At 39.2% G+C, this 18,248-nt stretch overlaps 1 protein-coding gene and 2 non-coding genes across 6 annotated transcripts; all 3 read left to right on the top strand.

Moving 5' to 3' along the window:
• Positions 1-499: 499 nt before the first annotated feature.
• On the top strand, positions 500-18,166 carry KHDC4 (KH domain containing 4, pre-mRNA splicing factor). Of its 4 annotated transcripts, none has more exons than XM_089914081.1 (14): positions 500-597; positions 1,188-1,404; positions 4,232-4,360; positions 4,715-4,794; positions 6,304-6,356; positions 6,608-6,771; positions 7,860-8,071; positions 8,640-8,700; positions 10,197-10,254; positions 10,496-10,749; positions 12,514-12,675; positions 13,588-13,700; positions 14,949-15,040; positions 15,967-18,166. In XM_089914081.1, exons 2-14 carry the CDS (start codon positions 1,354-1,356, stop codon positions 16,164-16,166), a joined length of 1,629 nt encoding a protein of 542 aa, XP_089770207.1. In that variant the 5' UTR covers positions 500-597; positions 1,188-1,353; the 3' UTR covers positions 16,167-18,166. The 4 variants fall into 4 exon arrangements, 3 of the variants coding, with proteins under 3 accessions (XP_089770207.1, XP_022414997.1, XP_022414998.1); XR_002642723.2 differs by lacking the exon at positions 500-597 and adding an exon at positions 618-711 and having other exon boundaries at positions 13,616-13,700; positions 15,967-15,998; XM_022559289.3 differs by lacking the exon at positions 500-597 and adding an exon at positions 618-711.
• On the top strand, positions 7,055-7,183 carry LOC115801597 (small Cajal body-specific RNA 4). Its single transcript, XR_004021900.1, has one exon.
• Positions 11,481-11,614, top strand: LOC115801602 (small nucleolar RNA SNORA42/SNORA80 family). The gene has a single exon (XR_004021904.1). It is a non-coding gene; the product is annotated as a small nucleolar RNA SNORA42/SNORA80 family (small nucleolar RNA).
• Positions 18,167-18,248: the final 82 nt, after the last annotated feature.

Below are 18,248 nucleotides of genomic sequence, written 5' to 3' on the forward strand. Positions count from 1 at the left end.
ATACCTGCGTATAAGCTCCGAGATGAGCACTGTATCTTCTCCACCTCTGCTTATTTTACAACCCTATTCCATGTATTTACCCGCAGGGCTACCCCGCCACATTGTAACTGCCAGAAAGGCAAGACCGCGGCTTGCTCGTCTTTATATGCCCTGCTCTTAAAACAGCGCTAGGCGCATAGAAATGGGGGAAAAAAGAGAGAAATTCTTCGAATGACCTTTGGGACGAATCGTTTCCTTTTTCCTAAACAGGTAACTGAAACGTGAAGTTCGAAAAACTCGTGGGAAAGCCTTCTCCCAAGCAAGAGGCTGGGACTCCACACGAACATGACTGAAAATTAAACAGGAAAACCTGTTTAATTCTCTGACTCATGCGTATTGTCTTCTAGGCTACCAACTTGCCCACAACAAAGATGGATTCTCCTTGTCCCAATTCCTCCTAAATACCAGATTTAGCAGCCATTTTTTTCAAGGGCAAGGCGCAAGCAGGAAGTCCACCCTGTCTCACAGAACGCCAGACGCCTCGAAATCAACGAGAGTCCAATCGGAATAGACGTTTACACCGGAACCGCTTTGCCTCACGACCGGAAGAGGTTTTGCGTAAGGGCGTTGGGGCGGAAGTGACGGGAAGGTGGTAGCGGAGTAGTTGGCGGGTGGTTGATCAGAGCCGGTCGCCATGTCCGCGGGGAGCGCGACACATCCTGGAGCCGGAGGGTAAAGCTCCGCGGGAGAGGGCATCGCAGCGAGCATGGGGCGTAGGAGAGGCGGAGGGATCATGGGAAGCAGCGTATGTGTGGAGGGGCGCTTAGTTGGGAAGTGTACATATTGGAGAGCCGGACTCTTGAGAAGGGTGGTGAGCAGGCCCGGGGCTCCTGAAAAAGGCTAGCGGGGATCAGAGAGAGGAGGAAAGCACGGACTTCGGAAAGGACTAGACAAGGGGAAGGCGAAAACGAGGGCGTATAGGACAGAGTGGAATCTTTTCATGGGGGCGACGGAATAGAAGGAGACCCTGGGAAAATGTTGCAATAGTTTTCTATTTAAGGAGAGATGGTAATTTCAGCTCCAATAGGAGATTCGAAGTTGCAGAGGGAACATGATAGCGGGAAAATGGGATGCTAAGGCGTAGTAAGGGGAGAAAAATATAAATGAAAGCTTTGGTGGAGCCCAGTATTTTCCTTTTACTTCCGTAGGCGCCGCAGCAAATGGGACCAACCAGCTCCAGCTCCCCTTCTCTTTCTGCCACCAGCGACCCCAGGTGGGGAGGTCACCAGCGGTGGGGGAAGCCCTGGGGGCTCCACCGCTGCTCCCTCTGGAGCCTTGGATGCTGCTGCTGCTGTGGCTGCCAAGATCAATGCCATGCTTATGGCCAAAGGAAAGCTGAAACCAACTCAGAATGCTGCTGAGAAGGTATTTGAAGTTGAGGGGATTCTGCTAATTGCAATTTTAATGGGGGTTATTTTGTAATCTTGTAATTCTCAATAATTTGCATTTATGGAAGGAGAAAACAGCGATACAGTAATTTAAAGATTACTTAGTTTTGGAACATATTTGATGATATTTTGTCACTTGTTATTAGGAGACAGTTTTGATTGGGCTGATTACATTTATGGACCAAAAAGCTTGTTTTGTCTATGTTCACGTAGTTCAGCTTAAGTTCTGTATAGTCATCTAAAGCAATGATGTAATATGTTTTTTGATAACATGCACATTTTCCCTGAAGTCAAAAGTGAAATTCAGGTAAATCATGTGAGCTTTAAAATGTCACGTCTAATTAGAAGCTGTAGATTCAGATTTCTAATGACTGCCTAACTGCCTAACTAAAGCGCAGTTAAACATAAACTAAAAATGAGTAATTTATATATGGGTTGTTTTGCTGTTTTCGTACAAATTGAGGAAATTATTTGGTCATTTTATAAAATTCCTGTTATAATTAGAATCTTATAACTAGAACGGATCTGAACTTTGAAGCCTTTAATTTACCTTGCCATAGAATGCAAGAATCTTCCTACAGGATAAATAGTACAGTTCCATTTGTATTACTAGAATGCATGCTTTGCGCTTAAAAAATCCTTACAACAATTTTATGGAATGCAGTATCGTCACCACTTTATAGATAAGGAAAATTAGGTTCATGAATAGAAAGTAACTGTCCTAGATCTGTAAATGGTAGGCACAGATGTCTGACTTCAGAGTCACCTTGGACAATTGGGTGTTTAGCTTTTGTTTGAAAGCCTCTGGAGTTGGAGAATTAAGTGTGTTCCAAGACAGCCCATTCCACTGTAGTTATACTTTGAAAAAAATTATTTTGGCTTAAATTAAAATTGCCTTCCATGGTACCTGGGAAGAGATGAGTTCTGTGTTTGAAAATGCAATTCATGTGAAGTGATGGATATGTTAATTAGTATGTTTGTGGTGATTATTTCACATTGTATACATATATCAAGACATAAAGTTGTACACTTTAAACGTATATTTTTGTCAGTTGTACCTCAGTAAAGCTGGGGGGAAAAAAGAAAGAAAATGCAATTCGTTGGCCTTCCAGTTTATCAGTAGATAACATCAACATCGTTTATCAGTAGGCACCTGTCTGGATGCTTTAATGTTCAAGTTCTGTGGATTTGGTGAAAACTTTTAGTGAATTGGACGTTTGTTATTCATTGTATTTTTATGGTTTGAAAAGATCGTGTGAGTCAGTTGTCTCTTTCTAAGGTCTAGAAGGAAATACTAAAAGCACACTGACAGAATGGATACTTGAATGTTAAAATTCTTAATACAGATGTTAATCATTTAGACTCATTTTTTCTCTAAAAAGTAATCTCTAAAATGGTAATTGAACTCAACAGGAGGCAGCATGGTGCATAAATATTGGATTTAGAATCAGAATTCCTAGGTTTGAAACCCAGAATCCCCAGTTACTGGTTGTAAATTTTAAGATTTAGTTCCTTGGTCACGTTAGCCACATTTTCAAGTGCTCGATAGACATGTGGGCAGTGGCACCCATATCAGACTGGCAAGTAGAAAACAGGAAGTTCTGTTGGACAACACTGATATGTACCTTTAAAGGTGGCCATAAGGATTCAGTGAGATAAGATGTGTAAATGCATTCTGAAAGGGTCTAAACAAATGAAAAGAGATATTGTTGAGTTTGTTTAGTTTGCCTCCACCTTTAGAAAATGTACCTAATGAACAAATAAATAACCCGTTTTTTACCTTCCTTGTGCTGTCCAGGGTAACTAAAGGTTGGGGAAGGCCATCTTGAGGTTAAAATTTTTTCAGATAACACTCAGATCCAGCTATCTGGAGTTGCCTATAGTTTATTTTATTATTATTATTTTGGCTGTGCTGCACAGCTTTTGGGATCTTAGTTCCCCAACCAGGGATTGAACCCGGGCCCTCATCAGTGAGAGCACGGAGTCCTAATCACTGGACCACCAGGGGATTCCCTGTAGTTTCTTTTTCTTTTTTTTTCTTTTTTTTTTAAATTGAAGTATAGTTGATTTACAATGTTGTGCTAATTTCTGCTGTACAGCATTTTTTTTCCATTTTATTATTTTTTATTGAAGCATAGTTGATTTACAATATTGTGGATTTGTCTGTAGTTTAAAGTGAGAGAAAGCAGATCAGGTTTTAGGATCTTACTCGGCTTTTCATTCATTCTCTTTTGTTCTTCCTTAATAGAGAGTAAAGGGATGTGAATTAGATACAATTTGAGGTCACTGTAAGGATGGAATTAGTTGAATTTGTTGTGTTGTGACTCTACCGTTGGCACAAAGGCAACTTCTCATTACACAAATGAGATGTATGAGTTGTTGGACTCATGTTGTGCAGGGACTCTACCCTACCCTATATTTTACTACACGTGTAGCTATCTAACTGAGCAGTAAAGCATCATAACTTGGCCCTTTAATTTTCCTTTTGGAGATTGCAGCTTCTATTCCATAACGTTTCTGTAATTACATGGTCATAAAAATGCACACACGGCCAAGGTTACAGAGAAATCTGATGATGGCCTTCAAGTAAATTGACTGTACTTGATGTCATTTTTGTGAGGTTTTGTTTGCTTTTTATTTCATTTATGAAGAATGACCAAGGAGTATTTCCAGGTGTGTTTGCAGGCAGGCAAGGGAACGGTAAGGAGGTGATGGCACTTGGGCAAGGGTAGATTCAAATTGGACAACAAAGAGATATTTATTTCGTCATATAAACTTTTTAATCTTAATTTCTCTTTTTGTAGCTTCAAGCCCCTGGCAAAGGCCTAACTAGTAATAAAAGCAAGGATGACCTGGTGGTGGCTGAAGTGGAGATCAATGATGTGCCTCTCACGTGTAGGAACTTGCTGACCCGAGGACAGACTCAAGATGAGGTGTGGAGATGTCAGGCCTCTTTGGGGAAGGTGGTGGGTGGATGTAGTTTCGGAAAAACAAGGCCTTTAAACACAAACAGGAGTCAGATTTTTATTAGTGGATTTGGGTCGTCGTCTGCAAAGTCAGGATTGGGTTTAACTGTGGAAGAACTTCTTAGTGAAGTTAAGGAAACAGATATGGGTGAATTCCTTGAGTTAGTTTGAGTACAAAACAATGGAATCAAAGTTTCAGATAATAGGAGAGAACTTATTCCTACCTATTGGAGGAGTGAATTAATGGGGAAAATCTATCCTGCTACCTGTCATTGAACTCAGTTGCCACATCATCTTTTTAATAGAATGTTTCCTTTTTAGATCAGCCGACTTAGTGGGGCTGCAGTGTCAACTCGAGGGAGGTTCATGACAACTGAGGAGAAGGCCAAAGTAGGACCAGGGTGTGTATGCATATCCTGTACTTTGGGGAAAGGTTGGACATAGGACTCACATTAGCTTCATATTTTTCATTCGTAGGGAATATGTGTATATGTTTGGTTAGTAGCTATACACACACACATGCTTTATAGCAAAATTTGGGACGTCTCAAACAGATGTTAAGTGTTAGCAGCTATTTTCTTTCCTCTTGCTCTTTGGTTTTTTACTTCACAATTAATGCTTTTATTGGAGGAAATAAGTTACAGTAAAGTGTAAAAGGAAATAATAATTGTTAATGTTTAATGTATACGTTTCTAAACTTTTTCCCTATGGAAGTATTTCCCCCAACAAATGGGTTCCTACTTTGTCATAATCTCCCTTTTAGAAAAATCCTTTTATCAAATTCCTTATTGCCTCTATGCTGATTATAGGTTGTAGGTTATCCATGTAAAGGTTTCATCTCAGTTTAGTTTCGTTACTTCCATTATTCAGTTTTTGAGGGCAGGTGTTCAGGCAGTGCAACATTTTTCACTTTGGTTTAAACTAAATATAATTAGGAGGCAAAATTTGCTCCCCACCCCAAACCAAGACTATATTTAACTTTGCATATGGAGGGTTGCTGTTTTGAACTTTTTTGTCTTTAAACACGGTTATATTTTACCTACTGCTTTTTATTAACTCTATGGTTAGTGATCACTTTCTTCGTTATTATAATCACAATCTGAATCTAAGCCACTTTATGTTTAGAATCTAAAGTCTTCTCAGTTGGGTGTGGGCCTTTATTTTAATTTTATTTATTTATTTTATAAATTGATTGATTGATTGATTGGCTGTGTTGGGTCTTTGTTGCTGCGCATGGGCTTTCTCTAGTTGCGGTGAGCGGGGGCTACTCTTCATTGTGGTGCATGGACTTCTCATTGTGGTGGCTTCTCTTGTGGCGGAGCACGGGCTCTAGGCGCACGGCAATCAGTAGTTGTGGCTCACGGGCTCTAGAACACAGGCTCAGTGGTGCATGGGCTTAGTTGCCCCGTGGCATGTGAGATCTACCTGGACCAGGGCTCGAACCTATGTCTCCTGCATTGGCAGGCAGATTCTTAACCACTGTGCCATCAGGGAAGTCCCGGGTGCGAGCTTTTAAAGAAATGTATCTATATGCCACCATCACTCTTGTCTCATTAGTTTGGATAGCCAAGAGCACATTTGTTTGTAACTTATTAGACAGCCAACAAAAAAGAATTGTCTTCTCAAACATTGGGTTATCCAGTTGACTGGAGACTAATGTTCATGAGCCCATAAGAGCATATTTGATCCCTGTGTGGGCCCATTAACTTTAAGCAACCAACAAAGTTTATTCATTCCCCAGCTGTAAAACCATGTTCTTAGAAATTAACTGGCAACAGCCATTTTCGTGTATATAGTCTCTTTTACTTATTTGGAAACTCTGTGAAACATTACAAATTAGATTTGGTGACCCATTTGGCTCCTTTGTTTGTGACCAGTTTGGGATCATCATTTTATATTTCTTTTTATAGGGATCGTCCATTATATCTTCATGTTCAGGGCCAGACACGGGAATTAGTGGACAGTAAGTAACGTTTTTGGCTCACCTACTGTTTTTTGTGAAGGGCAAAGTATTATACGTAATAAGTTGGCAAACTATTTGTTCCTGATGGCTGTTCTAACTCTTCTTTATGAACTAGTCATGAATGTGCTTGGGGAATCTATAAAACGGATTAAAACATGAGTAATTGAGCATTGGCCTGTGTTTACCATTGGATACTAGTCAGTTCGTTCATTTCTTTAGTATAGTATCTTACTATCTGTGTTTTTCCCTAGGAGCTGTAAACCGAATCAAAGAAATTATTACCAATGGGGTGGTCAAAGCTGCAACAGGGACGAGTCCAACTTTTAACGGTGCGACAGTCACTGTCTATCACCAGCCAGCGCCCATTGCACAGCTGTCTCCAGCTGTTAGCCAGAAGCCTCCCTTCCAGTCAGGGGTATGTTTTGTGGAGAGATCATTAACAGCGTTATCATTTCTGTAAAAATGATACATGCCAAATACTACAGAAAGTATGAAGAAAAACCTGAAATTCCAATCTGAAAGTTACCGCCATTGATATCCTATTAATGGACCATTTAGGTTTCTGAGGGGTAGTGAACTTCTGAACACACATCTCTTTATACTGACACATTCTAGAAAAGGGATTGATAGATCAAAGAGTACACACGCTGTACATTTTGAAGTTAGTGGTTTGATTTAAATTTGTAAACTTGATGGCAATTGGAGGACTAAGAAGGCTGAGTCTGATGAAGCAAGACTCTGCTGATACAATCCTCCTAGAAAAAAGGGTTGGAGAGAGCAGCCCTTATTGGAGAACATCCCAGGGCTGACTGTACTACCCAACATTTTAGTCCAGTTTTACAGTAGACTGTCTTTGCTGTTTCTTGTTAACTTACATCAGTTGGGGTAAATAGGTATGCTTACTCAGTATTGAATCTTGGGTTTTCACCTCTTAAATAGATTTCACTGAACAGAGTAAGGTGTTAATGTTGTAGGTATATCCATGGAATATGTAGTTTGCATTTAAATTAAGCTACTTGATAGGGTTTATTTTTTAGGCTCATGGTAGAAATTATAGGGGGGTGTTTATTCTGGAAGTGATTGAAAGTATCTGGAGGATTAAAGTATTTTGCATAATAATTTTCAAGATTAGATTTTTTTTTTTAATTCTTTTTTTTTTTTAAATTAATTTATTTATTTATGGCTGTGCTGGGTCTTCGTTTCTGTGCAAGGGCTTTCTCCAGTTGTGGGAAGCGGGGGCCACTCTTCATTGCGGTGTGCGGGCCTCTCACTATCGTGGCCTCTCTTGTTGCGGAGCACAGGCTCCAGACGCGCAGGCTCAGTAGTTGTGGCTCACGGGCCTAGTTGCTCCGCGGCATGTGGGATCTTCCCAGACCAGGGCTCGAACCCATGTCCCCTGCATTGGCAGGCAGGTTCTCAACCACTGCGCCACCAGGGAAGCCCCAAGATTAGGTTTTAATTATGTATTCTCTGTTTAATTTGAGGTATTCTATTCTTCTACAGATGCATTATGTTCAAGATAAATTATTCGTGGGTCTAGAACATGCTGTGCCCACTTTTAACGTCAAGGAGAAAGTGGAAGGTCCAGGCTGCTCCTATTTGCAGCACATTCAGATTGAAACGGGTGCCAAAGTCTTCCTGCGAGGGAAAGGTTCAGGCTGCATTGAGCCAGCATCTGGCCGAGAAGCTTTTGAACCTATGTACATTTACATCAGGTATGGATGGATGGGGCTGAAGATTTTTGGATACTTGTCAGCTGATCAGTACAGGCAGGAATGATTCAAAAGGAGCAAGAGAAAATGGGCTTAATAAGTAATAACATAAGGAACTTAAGTAAATATAGCTGTAATCACTTTGTAATTAGTTAATAAAAACTGAATTAAGAGGTGGAATTGGTTTTTTTAGTATTCAAATCCTTGGGTTTTATAAGGGTCTGTGATCATAAAATGACCTGTGATAAGCCTAAAATAACTTTCATTTAAACCTATGAGAGTATTAATACATCTTATAGTAATTTTAATGACCTTCAAATATCTTTTCTTTATATCAAGAAGTACCATAACTCAGAGAAGGAGACCAATAACATTTGGGTAATGATATTAGTTATATCTTGAAGGGCTTAAATGACTTAATTTTTGTGTTCCTATTTCGTGATTCTCAGAAACTTAGATTTGTGCTATATTGAATATATTACATTTATAAAACAGCATACAAAGTGGAAGCAGAATTCTGTATCTTTTCTTTTTCTCCCCTTCAAATTTCTTGGTTCTTATGTCTTTGCAGTCATCCCAAACCAGAAGGCCTGGCTGCTGCCAAGAAGCTCTGTGAGAATCTCTTGCAAACAGTGAGTTGTATTTATCTGTCTGAAACTCATCTAGGAGATCTACTGCCATTTTGGACTGTGTGTCTTAGCTATTTTTCTACCTGTATTAGTTTCCTAGGCCTGCCATATCAAATTACCACAAACTGGGTGACTTAAAACAACAGACATTTATTCTCTCGTAGTTCAGGAAGCCAGAAGTCCAAAATCAAGGTGTGGGCAGGGTGGTTCCTTCTGAATGCTCTGAGGGAGAATCCATCCCATTCCTCTCTGCTAGCTTCTTATGATTACCTGCAGTCCTTGGCATTCTTTGCCTTGTGTCAGCATAACTCTGCCTCCATCTTCACCTGGCCTTCTTCCCTGTATCTCTGTGTCTATCTCTTGTAAGGATAACCGTCATTGGTTTTAGGGCCCACCCTAATCCAGTGTGACTGCATCTTAATGATCTCCATCTGCAAAACCTTGTTTCCAATTGAGGTCATATTCCGAGGTTCTGGGCAGACAAGAATTTGGTGGTGGGTGGGAACAACACTATTCAAACTTCTACATTATTCTGGCAACTAATATTCTCTATAAGGAAGTCAAACTCCCCTAGCCAGGGTCACAGTTGGCTTGCATTTCTTCTTCAGGAGCTATTTCAGTATGAAATTTCTAGTATATAGAGTCATAAAATCTCATTGTTGTCAGTTATTTAAATACTACTATTAATCCCGGTCAAGTTGTTTATGATGCACATTCCAAATTTAATAGCAGCTTTAGCTAAAGTAAGGGTGGAGCTATAATAATTTAAAACCAGTTAGCAATGCCTTTGGGATAATTGGTTTAATTATCCATTCTTTTTATTCTATAATCAAATAACCAGAAGATAAACCATAGGGCTGTTTTTATAGCACCTAAAGGAAATCAGGTTTGGTGGTTGAATATGTTCAACCTTGTGTTATTTGGTTAAGGTATTTGGTGTTAAGCTTTTTGGGAAGAATCTATTGTTTTCTTTGCTTTTGTGGGGTAACCTGATTTACCACCCTTGTACCATATAACTTCCTTGACCATTCCCCTTCTTTTTCTTTGTTGCCACTTGAAGTTGGACTTAGATGCTTATAATAAAGAACTGGACAGGGGAAGTACTAAACCTTCATTAAACCATGAGCTCCTTGAGGGCAAATTACCCAGTAAATAAAAGAATGAATGACTTCTCTACAGTTATACAGACAACTTAGAAATTTCCTAACTGCCTAATTTCTGTGGCTCTCTGAATGATTTTGTACCCCAGAATTGGGTCAGTTTGTGGGAGGGGGGTAGTTAGGATGCTCCTGATGTCCATGCCCCTGGTTCCCAAAACCTGGCCTAATAATTTATAGGTGTGCCTTATTAAAATTTAGATTAAACAAGTCTAAATTTGATTGAAACATCAGTGGAAATGTTTTAATTCCTAATTACTTTGATTTTAGAATTATATATCCTTATACATACTCAGTGAATTGGGTCTGTTCCGTATTGATTTGTTTTCCCTTCGCTTTCAGGTTCATGCTGAGTACTCTAGATTTGTGAATCAGATTAATACTGCTGTACCTTTACCAGGTGTGTATGTCTTGAAGTGTTCAACTAAAAAATATTTTGCTAGTGATATTGATGTATAAAATATGATACCTGAGGCTAGATTAACTGTGCCAGGGCACGAATAATGTTCCCTTTAACTTAGGGTAATTTGGAAAGCCATTTGTGCCTCAGTAGTTTTCTTCCCTAGAGATTAAGTTTAATGTTCAGCAAAAATGTCTCATTCTGCTGCAGCTGATTAAACACTTTTTTTCTTCCCCCTCAGGCTATACACAACCCTCTGCTATAAGTAGTGTCCCTCCTCAGCCACCATATTATCCATCCAATGGCTATCAGTCTGGTTACCCTGTTGTTCCCCCTCCTCAGCAGCCAGTTCAACCTCCCTACGGAGTACCAAGCATAGTGCCACCAGCTGTTTCTTTGGCACCTGGAGTCTTGCCAGCATTACCTACTGGAGTTCCACCTGTGCCAACACAATACCCGATAACACAAGTGCAGCCTCCAGCTAGCACTGGACAGGTAGGATGCCAGGATATGATACATTAGACCGTTGAATTAGGAAAAATTGGGGCAGGGAACGGGTGGAAAGCTGGTGGTATTATTTAGAAGTAATATGGAATGTGACGTATTTTTTTTACCTATTGTCTTTTTCCTGTGTTCCTACCACCAAACTACCTGAATACTTTGGAGTAGAGTGTACATGTGTGTATTCATCCTAAAGTTTGCAGTCAGTTTCATAACTCTTGCCACCAAATACAACTTTAGAGCAAGAGATGCCAAGCTTTCTATGAAGGGCTGGATGGTAAATATTTTAGGCTTTGTGGGCCATACAGTCTCTGTCATAACTACTGCACTCTTGTTGCTGTAGTGCAAAAGCTGCCGCAGACAATACCAAATGAACGAGCATGGCTGGGTTCCAGTAAAACTTGATTTACAAAAATAGGTAGGCCAGAACCATAGTTTGCCTGTCCCTGGCCTTGCAGTGTTAGGAAAGTTCTCATGGAGAAAGGCTGGCGTACCGCACTCATCTAAATGATTGGAACTGATTTACTAATCTTAGAAGAAATGTTATACCATATACAGGTGTTCCTAGGCCAAGAGATAATGTACTTTCCAAACTCAAGGATTATAAATGCTGGTATATATTTCTGAAGCTAGGTAAGAAACTAGAATTTTAGGAAAAGAGTCAGTAGCCAGCTCATCTAGATTATGTACAGTCCTTCTTAGAGGCAGGGGAGAGACTAATGGAAGCATGGTGATGGATTTATGGCGGGTCCTCTGTGGGCCTCTCATAGTGTACCCATGCCAGAGTAAATTGCAGCCTCGAACCATTGCCCAGCCTCCTTACCAGTGGGCTGTGAGCACTGAAGGGGGTTGTACAGTGTGAAACCAAAAATGGGCTTCTGAACTCACTTCTGTTTGTGGTCCCCAGTCATAATTATTTTATGACTTTTATATTTAGGCATAGCTATAGTTCTGCAGCTTTGAGCCACATCCTTTTGTAATTAGGAAGCAGTGTGGCAAAGTGGGTAAGAGTTGGGGTTTAGAGGTAGACTTGCAGGGTCCGTGATGCTTCGCCATTCTTGAGCTATGTGATCTTGGGATAGAACTTAGCCTATCCAGGCTTTGGTTTTCCTTATATGCAAAATGGACATAATGATCATATCTCAAAGAGTTGCAAGGGTTAAGTAAGCAGTCAATAAATATTAGCTGTTACTAATGAGAGTTTTCCTTTTAGAAGTGCTTGTTTTCTCTAATATATCTATCTTTTCCTTTTGGGAACAACCTCTTAAAACATTAGACTTGCTCTTGACATAACAACTTACCCATGGAAGTGATAGATGAAGTTGCCTTTGCCACAAGCATTAGCAGCATTTATGATCCAGAAAGAGCTAATCACATTGATTAAAGGGCTTTAAATAAGAGAATGTTCTTGTTTGAGAACTTCTGAACTAAGTAAGTGGCTGGAGTATCTATTGTTTGTTAATGATCCTGTTTGCTCCTAATGGCCAAAATGTGCATCAGGTTTTTCCTGAGAGTTCAAAGCGCTATCGAGTTTGTCAATTTCATGTTTTCCTACCATGAAGGTAGGAAGACTAGGTGATACTGTTACCACATTAGGTGATACTGTTACCACATTATACATGAAGGAAACTTAGGACCAGAAGATGAAGGATTCATATGAAACATACTGATCATTAAAGTATATTTTAATCATCCTTTAGTTACTTGTTAGTTGGACATTCTCACACTTTTTTCCTCCTTGGTTTGTTTTGGTCCCAGAGTCCGATGAGTGGGCCTTTTATTCCTGCTGCTCCTGTCAAAACTGCCTTGCCTGCTGGCCCCCCGCCCCCGCCCCCACTCCCAAGTCAACCTCAGGCACAGAAGAGGCGATTCACAGAGGAGCTACCAGATGAACGAGAATCTGGACTTCTTGGATACCAGGTTAAATAAAATATCCTGTCTTACTTTCCTCATCTTACCTTACTGTATTCTCCCTTTAAAGAAAGATAAATTCACATCTGTATCCACTGTCCTCCCAGTACTGGGATTTCTACTTTCTGGAATCCATTTAGATTAGGTATTTATCCTTGGGGATTAATTTAAAGCAAGAGTGATTCCCTTTGGGTGGGTTTTGTCTTTGGGGTCAGCGTGATAAGAGAGTACAAAGCTCTCCGCCTAGAGAGAAGTCTCCTATGACTAGCATCTGGAAGTTCTGTAGAATTCTGCACTTCCTCTTTATACAGCAGACTCTTGAAAGCCTCTGATAGCTTGTAGTGAAATATGTAGGGAAGAACCGTTATTCTACCAGTATATGGTTTGTATTTAAAACCTTGGCTTTCAATTTAGTGTTCTGTTTTTCCCTCCTAAAAAAGAGGATGATGTCTTTCTCCAATTCCTACACCCCTAAAAAAAGATAGCCAGAAATGCAGTGATTCTGTGCATGTACGTAGTCATTCACTAATGAGTTTTTTTAAGATTATTAAAATATATAATTTCGGTGCAATTTTGTTTTATCAGGAGAAGCACCTTTTTTGCCAGAATCCTTGAAGCATTCTTTGAAACAAACTTTGGAGCATTTTTGTAGTTTATAACTAGATTTATACAAACCAGTTAAGTCATAGGTAGTTGAACACAGACATAGCCTAGTGAGTCACAACATCCCTAACCAAGTCCTACAGAGAAAAATAACAGTCTCTACTCAAACTATAGTTACACTCCAAATGCCAAAGAACTATGTAGTGCAGCTTACTGCAATTTATCAGAAAGATGAAGCACTTGACAGTTACATTAAGGAGCTAAAGTCAATACAGCAGTTGTAGATTTGCTAATGCCACTGTATTTTTCTGCTCATAGCATGGACCCATTCATATGACTAATTTAGGTACAGGCTTCTCCGGTCAGAATGAGATTGAAGGTGCAGGATCGAAGCCGGCAAGTTCCTCAGGCAAAGAGCGAGAGAGGGACAGGTAAGTTGGTTGTAACATAATTATATATGAATACATTCAGATGTCATTTTTTTGTACTATTAATGTGCATAATGATTGTTGCTATGAGCTTCCATGTTCTGAAACTGGAATGAAATCATTTGGATCAAACAAGCTCCTGTTTGTTGTAATTGATGCAGTAATGGAAAATATGATATCCCTTACACAGTCTTAGAAGCAGTTATACTCAGCCTTGAATAATTCAGTATTTGATTATTCACCTATCTTCCTTTACTTTTATTGTCTGAGTCTTAGACACTCTCCTAAGGATAGACAGTAAAAGAAGTGTTACACCATTTTTGCTACTAAGAATCATAGAATATCACTGATGCAGGTGCTTGGATGGGAGTCCAGCCTGCCATCCAGTGCTTGAATTCTCCTTTCCTATATTATGTTAGCCTTCATGAGATGGAGCTGACTTATCACAACAGTTCATTCTGTCTTATTCATTCATTCTGTTATATCTATTTTTTTTCATTTCTTAAGTGAGAATATCATACTTTAATTCTTGGTGCATCATTTTATAAACTGCCTAGAAATATGTAATGTGACCGGCAAATTCCATTAATGGACAGACCATGTTTTACATGTAATTGAAAGTATACAAAGGCATATCCATACAAATCAAACAGTTAACACAATTACTTTCAGGTCATGACAGAGATAATTTGCATTGGAAAGATCTCATTTTTTTTTTCTTCTTTATTTTGACTTTTTTGGGTTTTTTTGAAGTGTAGTTGATTTACAATGTGTTAATTTTCAAGTGTACAGCAAAGTGATTCAGTTGTGTATACCTACATACCTATTTTTTTCAGATTCTTTTTCCTTATAGGTTATTACATAATATTAAATATAGTTCTCTGTTGTATCTATTTCATTCATATAATTCATTCTATTATATCCTTATAATCTTACTTTTTTTCTTTTTTTTTTTTTTTGGCCACACTGCTTGGCTTGCGGATCTTAGTTCCCTGACTAGGGATGGAACCCGGGCCCCTGGCAGTGGAAGTGTGGAGTCCTAACCACTGGACTGCCAGGGAATTTCCTAATCTTACAACTTGATAACAGCTTGAAGAGTAGGGGAGTCAGGTGGAAAGGGTTGAAGTTAATAGTTAAACTGAACTTGAAAGATTATCTGCAGACTATATTGTTATTCTACTTCTTATCTACTGGAGATGTTGAAATTGTTTGAATTTGTCTGAAAAATTATTTAACTTTTTCTTTTAACAGGCAGTTGATGCCTCCACCAGCCTTTCCAGTGACTGGAATAAAAACAGAATCTGATGAAAGGAATGGGTCTGGGACTTTAACAGGGAGTCATGGTGAGTAAGGTGTAGCTGGGGGAGCAAGGGAATGGCTAAGACGGGTCTTAAACTATTGGTTTTCTAACCTGATGTTCATTCAGGTGTGACTCATTCAGATGTTTAATCCAACCTCTGTAATCTACTGGCTAATGAGAATACTTTTTTTTTTTATTTATAAGGGCAGCATATAGTTACACAGCCTTTTATTTTCAACCGACGTGTGTCTAGAAAAGAGTCAGTCGACTTATATTTTATACATAGCATCAGTGACATTAAAACCCTAGGAAAAAGTAATGATTGGTAGGTCATTTCAAAATTTTGTTGCCTTTGTTGTTTTGAATACCTGGAGATAATCTGATACAGACTTAAAGATTTTTCTTTGTGTTGGGAGCTGAGCCACATCTCCCCTTATAACTCTATTTATTGGTTGGGAATGGTCAGCCAGTGGCTGCTTTTAAAAATGTTGCTTCTTAGTATCCCAGAACTCTAAATCCTGGAGAGGTCCATAAATGGGATTATTTTTGTTCTTTGCCTGTAGTCATAATAAAAATGAACAGAAGAAAATACATTTTTTTTCTTTTCTTCTTTTCTTTTAACTCTTTAAAAGGTGAAATATCAGCCTCCAGAGACTCACTTGCTAACTTTCCTTTTTTTTTCTTTTTTCTTTTTTTTTTTTTTTTTTTGTGTGTGTGTGTGTGTGTTTCTTTTTTCTTTCTCTGCTTTCTTACATGGTTCTGGTGGATTCACATTTGCTGATGCTGGTGCTGTTTTTCGTGTGATCTTCAACGTTTTTGGGTGACCGTTGACCCTGTGACCTCAAAATGGTGTCCAATTAACCACTTACAATTAACATCTTTTTTTTAATTAACGAATTTATGGTATTATCTTTTTTTTTTTTTTTTCTTGGCGGGGAATGGGGTTGGGGTTGTTTTTCTCTCTTCTAGATTATCCAGTCAAGAAGATGAAAACTACAGAGAAGGGATTTGGCTTGGTGGCTTATGCTGCAGATTCATCTGACGAAGAGGAGGAACACGGAGGTCATAAAAATGCAAGTAGTTTTCCACAGGGCTGGAGTTTGGGATATCAGTACCCTTCATCACAACCACGAGCTAAACAACAGATGCCATTCTGGATGGCTCCATAGGCAACAGTGGAGCAGAGTTTTGAGCCTCGGTGACTCTTTAGCAATAATGCATGCATTTGATTTAACAAGACTCTGGGGCCTGTACTGGTAACCATCTTGGACCTTTGCAGAAGTCAGAGATGAGTGTCCCCTTTCTTAAAGGGGTTGCATTCTTTTTAAAACATCCTTATTTCTGCCGTGGCATAGCATCTGTTAAAATTTATTTAGAATCACAAATTTGTCTCAGAAGCTTTTTAACAGTTGGTGAAATGTGCTTGTTCAACAGGGTCATTCCAGTATACCCTTTACCTGGTCCAGCCTTTTCCAAATGAATAGCCCCTATTCTGACGTAAAGCAAGTTTTATTTGTATTTTACTACTGTTTTGTGAATTTTGATAATAACTGGTTACATACAAAGCCTTACTATTTATTAGTGGGGAAATGATTTTAAGACCATCCATCCTTTCAGTGCTTAAATCTAAGAACCTCCTCATCCCTGTTTCATTTTTGGATTCTTTGTTTTGGAAAATGTGGTTTTACTAATTTGAAACTGTTGGATATAGCTGGATCCTGGGATAGTGAAGGTTTTTTTTTCCATTGGGATGATCCAAAGCTGGCACCTTCAGGCATTCTTGTCTCAGATAGCCGTTGCTGTTTTTATTGCCCGTCTAAGCTCATTGTCTTCAGCTGGGTCAGAGACAACTACTTGATCAAAAGCTGGTCAGAACTCATCACAGAAATGAAACCCAGTGGTCTGTCTCTCTCAGAACTGGTTGCAGCTAAAATAGAGAGATTTGACTGCTTGCAATAGAATGGTGGACTGAGTGACTGAAATTGCAACTTGTCCTTTTTCTTGGCATTACAGGTTTTGCCAAAAGAACTTTTTTGTATCAAATATTGATGTGTGAAAGTGAAGGAGCTAGTCTGCTGAACCAGGAGTAGTTTGAGATACCGAACTGTCATTTTTGCACATTTGAATACTTTGCAGGCTGGCTTTGTATAAACGTATCCTCTGGTTTCCTATATGTTGTAAATATTTAGACCATAATTTCATTATAAATAAATGTATAAATATTCTGCTTGTGGTTTCTCTGTTCTTTCTTCTACAACCCATCCATACGCTAAAATTCGTAAACTTTTTTACTCATAGCATAATGATATCATAACCCCATCAGAAAAATACATACGTGGACCCAAAAGTTTGCATGTAGTTCCAAGAGTTTTATGACTTTCCAAAGTAAACCCTTGAAAGTCAAAATGAAAATGTAAAGGATTTTTGTGATGGATGTTTTCCACTTTGATATTCTAGCCCCCCCTTTATTGAACATGGTTTGTAAAGGGACTGAGTGAAGGAAATATTTTTAAAGGAAATACAAGTTATTCTTGGGAAAACATGCTTAAAAAGGAAGAAGGGTGAGCAGAAGTTGCAACAGAAAAACTTCCCTGTGTGAAGTTCCTTCTGGTATTTATGTGTGCTACCTAGAGGTGAATATAGTTGATAGTGCCTTCATTTATTGCTGTATTTAATTTAAGGACCCCTGAAAACTCTTGAATTATCATTTCCTGCCGGAGGGTAGTATCAATACATTTGTTAAAAACAAAACCAAAAACACCCTAATTTTTAAATATCTTTCATTTACATTTGTTTAAAATATGTGCAGAAATCTGATTAGTCTAACTAGAACATTATCTTTGAGACCTGATTCTGTTTTTAAGAGCCCAAGTCATTGTCCTTGTCCCTTTGGGGAAATTTGCTTTTTCTGCTGTTAAGCCTTAAACTTGATCTTGGTCCTGTTTTGGGGGAGGATTTGGTGGGTTCCCGTTTCCTGTTTCCACGTTCATTTGGCCAAATTTTTTTTTTTTTAATCTTCAACAGTACTGGGTAAGTTGTTATTCTAGAGGCCCCTTGTGTGTCGCTTATCACATACTTATTTGACTTTTGTGTTAATAATTGTTTTAACGCCTTTGTGGGCACATCCTGAATATGCTACTCTCCCAAGGCCCTTGGCGGTGAGTCGCGGAACGGGGTTTGAGGACCTGCCGGGGAGATGGCCCTCCCCGGGGGGGGCGGGGCCAGTTGCAGGCGTCACGGGGCAGCTCCGC

This window comes from Delphinapterus leucas, chromosome 1 (genome assembly GCF_059928025.1).
Source record: "Delphinapterus leucas isolate spDelLeu-1000000601 "Yukka" chromosome 1, BTC_Dleu_Yukka2, whole genome shotgun sequence".
In the NCBI taxonomy this organism is placed as follows: domain Eukaryota; kingdom Metazoa; phylum Chordata; class Mammalia; order Artiodactyla; family Monodontidae; genus Delphinapterus; species Delphinapterus leucas.

Bases quoted from the DNA above. Each gene is read 5' to 3' on its own strand.
- KHDC4 (XM_022559289.3), top strand. From the start codon at position 674: ATGTCCGCGGGGAGCGCGACACATCCTGGAGCCGGAGG. The intron at 8,701-10,196 runs GTGAGTTGTATT...CTTCGCTTTCAG, and splicing joins GTGAGAATCTCTTGCAAACA to GTTCATGCTGAGTACTCTAG. The intron at 12,676-13,587 runs GTTAAATAAAAT...TTCTGCTCATAG, and splicing joins CTGGACTTCTTGGATACCAG to CATGGACCCATTCATATGAC.